The 11,453-nt window shown below is 41.4% G+C and overlaps 1 protein-coding gene across 1 annotated transcript in view; it reads left to right on the top strand.

Annotated features, from left to right (window-relative positions):
- Nucleotides 1-11,453, top strand: part of MAP7 (microtubule-associated protein 7) — a 35,516-nt gene that overhangs the window by 10,526 nt on the left and 13,537 nt on the right. The window contains exons 4-7 of the mRNA XM_010181021.1: nt 2,218-2,342; nt 5,630-5,739; nt 6,136-6,416; nt 10,378-10,561. Coding sequence (XP_010179323.1) covers nt 2,218-2,342; nt 5,630-5,739; nt 6,136-6,416; nt 10,378-10,561 — 700 coding nt within the window. The remainder of the gene's footprint in view (nt 1-2,217; nt 2,343-5,629; nt 5,740-6,135; nt 6,417-10,377; nt 10,562-11,453) is intronic.

The following is an 11,453-nucleotide window of genomic DNA, read 5'->3' as shown; positions in this document are numbered from 1 at the left end:
GGAATGACTTATTTGTCAGTCATCAGTCTGAGGTGATTCCCTGAGATGCCTCCAGTTAGCACAGGGAAATTGTACCACCCCAAAGAATAATCCATCTGCTCATTGTTTTCCACGTATTATTCTCTAGGAGCAATAACTGCAGTCCCTTCATGCAGGATGCTTCCTGGAGATTAATGATCAGGTGGTGGTAATGGCTCACAGCTGTGCTCTGAGCACTCAGCTCATCCCAGCCTGTCATTATTCCCTAGCAAATTACCCTGCCCTTTGGCTGTAAAGATAAATTACAATGCAGAAAATCAAAATCAAATTAAATATGGATTCATGCCCCTAAATTTCAAGTGAGCTGTTAGGGAAATCCAGCAAAAGAGTATGTCTGGATCTTTTTTTAAATAACCCTCTAAACCCAAAATGTTTTTTAAATAACTCTCCAAAAGCTCCTCTGAATAGATGTAATCCTGTTGGTACAGGATTCACTGTGAGTACTTCCTGAAGCTTTGTTTGGCAGCATCACAAATGAAAATGAATTGCTTCTCTTTTAATGCTTATGATGTCATCCTTGGTGGTAACTTCAGATAACCGGTGTGCAGCAGGAGAATTGATTCACAGAGGGTGGGAACCACATACATTATAAGCTATTTAAAACGTAGGTTCTGCCACTGCCTCCTATCTGGTTTAGATACACTCAACCCAAAAAACCCCAAAACTACAAAACCAACCAAAACCAAAACACCACAAAACCTCTGTTTTCTTGTGTCTTGATTTTTTAAAATAATTTTTTTAAGTCAGTCATAATACCTCATTAAACATAAATCCTTATAAATGGTAAGGCAAGCATGAGGGCCATTGCTGTAACAATTACATGAGACTCTATTCATAAGGCTAATCTCTGAGTGCAGGAGAATTTGCAGCGTTAGTACTGTAAGTCTGTGAGCTCTTCCTGTAACAGCAGCTGTACTGTTGTAAGGCTGGAAGAATTAACTGTATGTGGAACTGCATTCCTTCAAGTGTGCTCAGAGAGGGATCTACAGGCAAGAAATGTTGGGGGTTTTTACCAAGGAAACTGAGGATTTAATTCTCTTACTTTAAGAAAACATTTTTAAAAAGGATAGGGAAGATACCACAAAAGCTCTACTTTTGCCTCAAGTAACATGCTGAAGAATAATTATGCTAAGACAAACAGGAGCAAACAAATAAAACTCCACAATAATAACAGTTTTCCCGAGTCTCCTCCTTCACTTAAATCAGGAGAAAGTCAACGAATACTGCTGCAAGAAGTTCCCTATGATACGTTTTGCAGTGTTACAGTTCTCTTTGAGTATGTCATTAGAACACTGTATATTTATATCTGATACCCTGCCATTGGCAGGAGATCTTTTGGTAATAATCTTTGTCCTTTTGCAAACCAGAAAAAACTGCCATCCTGGTTACTCAAACAAATATTAATTTCCAAGTTGATTTGTTGTTGTTAGCCTGCTTTTTGTAATGTGTAAAATAGTTTGCTGTCAAGAATGTATTTGAGTTAGCTGTTATTCTAGCATTATCAGGAAATATTAAAAGTTCTTAAATGGATAGGCTTCAAATATTCCTAAAAGAAGGATTTTTTTAAAAAAAAACACATTGCTTACTAAAAATTGTAGACAACAATTTCATTATTTCCTAGGTCAAACTGATTTGTATTGTTAATGTGTTTCGATCTTTGTGTGTATGTCTCCTTTTTTTTTTTTCCACTTCCAAGACCAGTTAATAGACATTCTGATTTTAGTTTGTTTTCTATTCTGAATGTAATTGAAACTCAAGTCAATGCATATACTAAGCAAGTCAGGCAGACCAGTCATTGTGTCCACTGCTTTTTCAGAACCACCAGTTGTATAAAAACATAACAGAAAAACATTGTTACTTTCTACTATCCAATTATGTGGCATAATTCTTAATTTATTTAAAAGAAATTATTAGTTTATGAATGGAAAAGTACATGAGTGCCTATTGAAATTGTATCATTACTATATGTGTGGCCAAGCTAATGTAGCAAGTGATGGTTCTGACTTGAGAATTAGTCATTCCTCCATGTACTAATTCTTTCTTTCTTTTCTGTCTTTCTCGGTGGTTTCTGCTCCTGCTGGCTTTCCTCTTTCAATTCTGCAATGCTGCTCTGTAACTAAAATTAATAAATAACAAAACCAACCGACACCGTAGTTATCCCCATTTGTCCCCGTTCAGCATCTTGCAGCCCCATCAGCCCTCTGTCCTACAAGGCCATGAACTGTAGGAATCCAGGAGACCGAGCAAAACTTTACGCCTCCACTGATGCTGTTGGACGTAGGAGAACAACACATCTTGCAGGGGTAAGCGTGCCAGTGGTACCTAAGGTACCGTCTCATGCCTTGACCACCTGATAGCATTGCTTGTTAAGACAGGAATAGTTGCAAGGATACTTGACTAAGTCTGATCCTGCCCTCTGCACTGTCCCCATACCCTCCAATTTGTTTCATAGTTGGCTGGATTTTTAACTGAAATATGCTTCATTATATGGTGGCGTGGCCTGGTTGTGCACCAAAGAATCCACGTGGAAAAACACCAATGTCTTCCAGACACCCATGTTTGCAGATTGTGGATGCCTTGGTTTCTCATGAGGCACAGAGGCAGTCACAGTCACATCCTTTTCTCAAGTGGATTCTTTGCTGCCTTTTAAGGCCCAAGCTGGTGTAGCAGCTTTTCCCTCAGTGGGGAACCTGCTTTCCCCAGAAACCTGTTCTCACAAAACCCATGGAATTTTGTATCTTCTGATACAGACCAGGCTAGTAAACTTTCCTTGTTGAGAAGGAAGAGGTTGTTTTAGGAGCATGGTTTGTAAGCAAGGCTTCCCACAGGTCACCTGTTCATTCGGAATGATTTGGTAGCAGTACTGTGACTGTTCTGAGCTTTCAGGGAAAACCAGAACAGTGTGGTACAGACTGTGCTCCAAGCCAAATGGGATGCAGTCAGCTCCAGTTCAGGTATCACTTGTGGAACCTGAGCAGTTATATTTTTTTCTTGTACTCTACACCTACTCTGCTCTTGCACATGGGTCAGGACAATCCCAAATAAAAATACAGGCTGGGCAGGGAATGGATTGAGAACGTGGCTGAGGAAAAAGATTTGGGGGTGCTAGTTGATGACAAGCTCAACATGACCTGACAAAGCCCAGAAAGCCAACTGCATCCTGGACTGCATCAAAAGAAGTGTGGCCTGCAGATTGAGGGAGGTGATTCTCCCCTTCTGCTCTTGTGAGACCCCACCTGGAGTGCTGTGTCCAGCTCTGGGGCCCGCAACATAAGAAAGACATTGAGCAGTTGGAGCTGAGTCCAAAGGAGGGCCATGAAGATGATCAGAGGGCTGGAGCACCTCCTCTATGAGGCCAGGCTGAGAGTCTTGGGGTTGTTCAGCCTGGAAAAGAGAAGGCTGCAGGGAGACCTTACAGTGGCCTTCCAGTACCTGAAGGGGGCCTCCAGGAAAGATTAGGAAGGACTCTTTGTCAGAGAGTGTAGTGATAGGATAAAGGGTAATGGTTTTAAACTGTAAGAGAGTAGATTTAGACTAGATATTAGGAAGAAATTATTTACTGTGAGGGTGGTGAGACACTGGCACAGGTTGCCCAGGGAAGCTGTGGATGCCCCCCCCGGAAATGTTCAAGGCCAGGTTGGACAGGGCTTTGAGCAACCTGGTCTGGTGGGAGGTGTCCCTGCCCATGGCAGGGGGGTTGGACCAGATGATCCTTAAGGTCCTTTCCAACCTAAACCATTCTATGACTCTACAGCCTGAGTTTGCTTAGAGTGTGAGAAGAGTGAAGTCATCTCTGCAAATGATTGTGTAAGAGGTGCTTGCTTCTTATTTGGCCTGATGGGCAAAATGTCAAGAGGCAGTGCCTCTATTGACATCCTTCTTGGAAGCAGTGTTAATGAAAGTTGCATGAATCATAGCCAATACTTAATCTTTTAGGCAGGTGGTAGTACAGTGAAGTTCAAGTTAAGGCACAACATTGGGATGTATCTGTAAAGAAATCTTGTAGTATGTACATATTGTATTGCAATCTCCAGGGCTATCAGTTTTAACACCTCTTGCATTTTTCTCATTGCAAGTGCTTTTTGGTTTTTGTTTGTTTGGTTTGGGTTTGGGGTTTTTTTTATTAAAAAGAAGAAAAGTTGGTACATTTCGGTGGAGGAGACAGTGTAAAAATGTTGTTAATACAAAATGCATTAAGAGCTGTTTCCAGTAGCCTATATGGTGTGGAGAATCTTTTTTTTCTGTAAACTTTTGTAGGAATTCAGTTTTTTACTTTATTGATACTAAGAAAAATTTTCTGATGCTCTGTTTTCAAAAGTAATAAAGTAGATCCAATATAGATAATTATTGCTAGTGAGCTAAAAAGCTTGTTCATTTTAATGCATATTTTTGTGACTGTGCATGGTTTGATGATTCAGGTGATTATCATACTAATTAGTAGATACCTGATAAGTATCTACTGCCAAAGAGCTGGCTTGAGTAATGACTTCAGGATTGAGACCATCTGTTGCTAATAAGAAAATATATTTTTGTAAATTTAAAGTAACAAATTTTAACCATAATGCCCAAAAAACAAGGGGTTTTGTGCTCATGCAGTAGTTTTCAGTCTATCTTTTCCAGTTGTTAACCTGGTTTTCAGTTCAGGTGACGAGCATCGCAGAGCTCTTGGCTAGAGAGGTTTTAAATCAGCATGGCACACGTGCTGCGGGGATTGTGCTTAAGCCCCAGCCAAGGGGGTGAGTAGGAACCCCTCTGCATCATGGACTGAGTGGCAGCTCAGTGTACTCTCCAGTATTCCCATTCTTCAGTCTCCCAAAGTCTGAGCTCATTTTTCCAAAATCCTGACATTTTTCATTTGTAGTTAAATATAAATGGAGGAAGTATATAGATGCCTAAATTCTGATCTACACCTTTAAAACAATATTTCTATTAATACAAACCAGAGCTATAACAGAAGTACTTAAATAAAATCCTAAGATGAGAAATAGAGAAGAAAAAAGAGGAAATCACTACCATGTATAAGAATCAATGCCAAAAAAGTATGTGCTGTGAAATCATCCAAGGAAAATAGAATAGAATAACTGTTGTACCACAGCTGAGGGTTTTGTGGGTGTCTGTGGTGTTCGCATGTAAGCACAAAAGCAAAAAGCTTATGCTGTAGGTACTGTGACTGAGTGTGAGCCTAGGGGAGTGGGGGTAGATGGTGTATTTTGCTCTTTCTTCAAATGAAATCCTGGGTTTCTGGGCATTAGTGGAAGGCACACTGTGGCAATCAGCAAAGATCAAACATTAAAAGGTAATTTTTTTGCCTGTGTGAAAGTAAGTCTCTGCAAATTAGCCCATTACATCTTAGGACAGTAGAGGACATGATTAAGAAGGATTCTTGTTGTCAAATGCACATTTACTGACAAAGATGATGTGAGATTGCAGGAACTGTGTTAATGAACTTGTTAAACAGGCTGTAGAAACTACTGACTCAGCACTGCTTTTTCTCAGCCCCCCAGCCCCTCACTCTTAACTGAGCTTGCTTTACTTTCTTTAGCTGTGTGAACTCTGGCTTGACTTTGTCTTTTTGTTTGCTGAACTGCAGACTAAAGAAAAGGAGAGAGACCATTTGTCATCCAGCTTCTCAGCAAGCTTTAAAGGAGGTCATTTTTCTTCCAACTCCAAAGCTAGATCACCAGCTCCCTCTCCAGTTTGGTAAGCCAAGTACATGCTTAGCTGGGGGTTGAGCTATAGGCAGCTCTGATTGCTCTGTTAATTAAATGTGAAACAGTGTAACCTTGTTTGATGATATAGATGTTTTCTCTCTGCAACAAAAGAAAGACAGTCCTGCTTTTAGAAGAATACTACTACTGCTTTGAGGAAGGGGAAGGAGGAAGAAGATACCTGATTTCTTTCCTCTTGGCTGGGCTCAGCGCTCACACACCTGGAGAGCTGCAAACAGAAACATCTTGCATGAAAGCAAATTGGTTGATCTAACAGTTTGTCTTGATAGTGGAGAAATAGAGAAATTGTTTTATTTTTAGCTATTGTAGTTGTAGAAGTGTTATGTAGGTGGTGTCTGGTACTGACTGTCACTCTTTGGTTACACAGGCATGCGTCAAAGTCTTTGCCTTTTTTGCCTGGCACACCCAAGCAGATCACTTCCCCACCTGGTTCCTCCAAAGTTTCCTCTGCTCAGGCACGTCCTCCTTCACCTGGCAACATCCGGCCAGTCAAAAAAGAGGTCAAACCAGAGAGTGAGAAGAAAAGACCAGAAAAGGAGGCTGAAAAGGCCACTGAGGAGAGGACAGAAGAGAGTAAAGCAACTTCAGCAGGTGATGGAGAATGTGCAAGTCAGGAAGAGCCCGCTGTCCAGACAGAGCTTGCTCAAGGTAAGGAGAGATCCTTCTTTAGGTTCTTCCCTCCCTTCTTCTGAAACAACATAGCCATCAAGACTTTCCTATCAAATATTAATCTAAATTCTTCAGAGCGTTCCTGCAGATGTATGTTCGTTATCATGAAATTGTCAACAGGTTGAAGCCCTCCTGCTTGTAACAGTCAAAAAAACCACAGAAACCTGCCTCAGACAGTATGGCTTCACAGCCCTCTTTTCTGCCCTTTTGGACTGGGATTTTGTCCTTTATATCACAACACAGCTTCATTTAAAACTGTTGAAGTAGAATAATATTGATCTGAAGACTATTGGTACAGGAAGCCATCACATAAGGTAGTGTCAGCAGTAAGAACGTCCAGCTCTGTTAGACAATCAGTACAGTTGGTGCTGCTAACATGACCAGGTAACCTATGATGTTGCAACAGTACCACATCATGGGAGAGATTAGCAGGATAAAGTGGAATGCAGAGGAGAGCCAAGGAGAAAAGTAAAGAGGAATCGGCTGAATTTTTCAGAGAAAATTAGTTATTTAAAGAAAAAATTACACAACAAACAAAAAAACCCCACCAAACCACACCAACCCTGAAAAGCAGCAAGGCAGAAAAGGATGTGCGCACAAAATAAACTAATGATCATAAAGTGTAGGAAGGGGAAAAGCTAAATCTGAAAATGAAAAAATGTAGGTTTGTTCTAGCAGACATTTTAGTCCGTTATAAACGTGGCATTGTGACCACTGGGATTCCCAGGATGGGTTGCTTAGGATTCTGAATTTAAAAATCATAGATTCCCCTGTGATTGTCCTTCAGAAAACAGTTTTAAGTATTAATAATCCTGCATTTAACTGCAAGATGTGTAGTTTGGGGTTGTTATTCTGTAAGAAGACCTGATGTGTATTGATGTCTTTTGTTTTAATAAGTTCTGTTATAGTAGTTCCAGTCTGATACCCAGATCCTACCACATAAGATGCAACCCCACAAACAGCTAGAGATTTACAGTAATAAAGGAATGCACCTGTTGGCCATAGACATGTAGAGATGATATGAGAATTGCCATGTTAGTGTGGGTTTTCACTGCTCTTCTGATAACCTATTGCTTGCTTCTTTTTAAAGAGAAAGCTTCCTTTTAAAAGTATTTCAGAGATACCAGTGAGACAACTTTGCAAGTGTTTACAAGCTGTATTACCCCAGTACAAGGTGCAAAAAAACATCATCACGCTTGTTGGACAGTTTCGCTCAGGAGGAAAAGAGGCTTGGCTTCTTTGCAGAGTCAGTCAATATTTGAGTTTGTGACAAGGTCACTTAGTATGGAAACAGGTTGTGTGTGATAAAGGTATTCAAAAGTGAAGGAGTTTCTGTTCACAGCAAAGAAACAAGTAGTGGAGAAAAGTAGCAAAAGAGAAAGATGCTGTAGTCAAAGTGGTGAGCACACTTCAAATTGGATATCTTTTGCCAAAGCCAGAGGAACTGATGGTTGGGACCAAAGATTGAGAGCTAAACATTTTACATCTGAGAGTACAGAACAGGCTTTGTACTGCAGATGGAGGCCCAGACTGCCAAAACGTAGACACTGGTTGGATGCAAGAATCTAGAGAAGGGTGAGTGCAACATTTGGGACTAGAGGGACACTGCTGATTCTCCAAGGCCTTTGTTGCAGGGGAACATAGCTGATTTCTGCCAGTTCACTGAACTAGCATTTAAGCTATCTGGCTCAGCTACCTGATAGCTGTGTAGTCACAGGAGCCATGAGGCCAGCAGGTAGTGATCACTGACAGAACTATTCAAGCTTTTGCAGGCAAGTCTCACATGAATTTACTAATACCAGTAAAGTTTTAAAGGTATTTCAGGTGTGCCTGTGCAAGCTGTTGTCATCTTTCCTGACAGCAGGACAGAAGTGCATTAAACAGGCTACTTGTTATGCTGCCAGCTTCAGCACCTGAGGCAAGAAGTAAGCCCCAAGCAGCACAAAGCTGTGCTCCTTCAGGAGTGACAGCCCTGCCTTGGTGTATGTCAGTAAATTAAAAAGGGCTGAGGTGCAGGAGCTCTGTCATTTATACTATTTAACTATTGCAAATGCTCTCTGGTATGTTTCTGATCCAGGTTGTAATTGCAGCCCCATGTTTTCTTATCTTCTGTCTCCAAAGCTATTAAGAGCATAGCTCTAAAGGGCTCCCAAGCTTTAGAGTGATCAAATTTCTTGCCTTTTTATTTTTTAGAATTTTCTGAGTTCTCAGCTATATCTTGGAGGCTAGCCCAGGCCTGGACTGTCCCCTAGGAGTGGACCATTTGGCAATGTGAGAGAACAGTCTTCTGGCTGAGGCTAAACTGTGCCAGCTCCCCTCAGGGCTAGAGAACAGGCCCTGGCACTATTTAAATTACCAGTGTACATGTATCATTTGAATTCAAGGTGAAAGCCCTGAAGCAGTTATAGAAAGACCTGCATAGTTTTTACTTGATAGAAGAGAGCAGAGAGGTCAGCAGAGCACAGAGAAAGCAGCTGAATTTGTCTGTATACATGATGAGGTGTAGGAGAGGGGAATCAGGGAGGAAAGCCCCCCTTGGAAGTTGTTAGTGAGGTGAGGAAAATGCTGTAACGTCACAAAGTGCGATTAGAGATGTAGATTTAAAACCATCTCCTGGTTGTTCCTGATGACTTATTTTACATTTATCTTCCTGGGATGGGAATCTGATTCCATTGACAGTTCAAAGTTTTCTCTATCCACATTTGTCTGCATTACCACAGAATCACAGAATATTAGGAGTTGGAAGGGACCTCAAAAGATCATCCAGTCCAACCCCCCTGCCAGAGCAGGAGCGCCTAGACTAGGTTGTACAGGAACATGTCCAGGCGGGTTTTGAATGTCTCCAGAGAAGGAGACTCCACAGCCTCTCTGGGCAGCCTGTTCAGTGCTCATTACCCTTACAGTAAAGAATTTTATGTTTAAGTTGAACCTCCTGTGTACTGGTTTGTGACCATTGCCCTTTGTCCTGTCACCGGGCACAACCAAGAAGAGTCTGGTCCCATCTCCCTGACATCCACCCTTTAGATATTTATAAGCATTCATGAGATTCCCCCTCAGTCTCTCCTTCTCCAAGCTAAACAGACCCAACTCTCTCAGCACTTTCCTCATATGGGAGATGCAGATCTGGGAACTCTTCCTTCACTTAGCTTGGGTGTTGGTAATGGTCCCAGGCCTCCAAAGAAAAGGTGCAGTTGAGGTGCTCTGTATCTGTGCTAGAGAATGCCAGGCAAACTTACAGAAATGGGAACTAGTGTTTTACTTGAAAGGAAAAAGCCTGTAACACCTTCTCTACCAGGTGGCCAAAACTGGTCCTGGATAAAGAATTTATATGAAGACACTGTTAAGATTTGAACACAAGCCATAGTTCACCAATAGTGGCAAAGCTTGTTAAGATGTGGTGTTGTCCCGCAAGCAGCCTCAGGTTGGAGTAACTGCAAAAATTAGGATAGTTTGTGTCCTACCCTTATTGCAGATCACTTCAGACAGCTAATGTTTCAGATCACCAAAAGTGACTAGCCTATCACCATGAAGTCTTGCTGTGCTCTTCGGATGTAGACTATCAAAAGAAAATACAATATCACAATGTTTAATTTCTGCTCTCCGATTAGAATTGGGCAAACTTAAGAAATGTGATGGTAGGGACTTGTTGAGTCAGTGTAACTCTTGTTGAGCACCTGCCAACATTTATTCTTCTGACAGAAAAGTTGGGTTAACCAGGTGTAGCTGCTGCTTCTTTCACATATCCTGTAAAAACACACTTCACTTAGGAAATGGGAACCCCTAGCATCTAGAAATTTCTTCCTCCTCTGAATCATTTATAAAATCCACATAAGTTTGAAAATATTTTACAGAATATTTGAAACGATTTTCCATTTCTCTCAAGCGAGTGTCATTTTGGCTACTGTCTGTACAAACTAGTTTTCCTTCCCATCTATTTCAGCAGCCAGCCCATCCCTACCTCCCGCTCTGCCAGCTCTTTCTTCACCCCCAGCGCCCACAAAGCCCTCTGCAGGTACAACTGACCCTGAGGAAGCAACAAGGCTGCTGACAGAGAAGAGGCGCCTTGCCCGTGAGCAGCGGGAACGGGAGGAGCAAGAACAGAGAGAGAGAGAAGAGCTTGAAAGGTGATTTTACTCCTAGCAGCTTCTTGTGTATATTATTGTTGTATCACAATATATGAAGCACAGTACTGAAGTGCAGAAGGCGTGAGTTCCTGCCTGAAAACAAATTTTCCTGTTGGGATTTTTTGTAGGCACAATATATACCAAAGCAGATCTCTTCAGGTTAAAACTTATCCCAGATAGTGCTTTTAAAATAGGACAGGAGGAGAGAGCAGATCCTTGCTGTAGTAATTTATTGTTTCCTCAGAGGTTACCAAAGCTATACGTGTTTATCCCAGCTAAGGAACTCTGCACAGCTATTTTCAACTTTGTGATTGCGAAATACCTCTTCCTTTGAATTGTGAGATCTCTACCATGGGTCGTGGTTAGTGTCCAAAAGCTGTGACTTGAAGCTCTTTGTTTTCTCATGTAAAGTCAAGACCCCCAACAGTTTTGGAGGGTAATTGAATCTTGTGTCTTGTTTTCTACTCGAAAATGAGTAGCCCATCTAGATAGTTACGACTTTGGCTGTAACACAAGTTGAGTGCCTTTTTAGAGGAATGCCATGCCTCTGGAATTTGTTGGAGCTCTTTAACAACATTGCTGAACGTAGGAACAAGGCAGAGCTAGTTAAAATAGCCTGGCTTTCAAACAGGCTCACAACATGGGCCCTGACAAAAAAGGTTTAAAAGAAAACAAGCTGCTGTGGCATAAGAATAATATGGTATATAAATACTAAGACTGCTAGAAACAGAACAGGCAACTTGGCTTGACCCAGGTCAGGTGTTTTGATGCTCTTATGAATGAGAGGGCAGTGCAACCTTTATCCAGCTGTTCTGCAGTGCTGGGGTCTTGGGTCAAGAATCTGGTGGTTTGTTTTTTTCTCTACCTCTTTTTTTTTTTCCTTATTTTTCTT

The sequence above is a fragment of the Mesitornis unicolor genome, unplaced genomic scaffold, assembly GCF_000695765.1.
Source record: "Mesitornis unicolor isolate BGI_N332 unplaced genomic scaffold, ASM69576v1 scaffold14010, whole genome shotgun sequence".
NCBI lineage: Eukaryota > Metazoa > Chordata > Aves > Mesitornithiformes > Mesitornithidae > Mesitornis > Mesitornis unicolor.
This window is presented reverse-complemented; position numbering and strand designations above follow the sequence as displayed.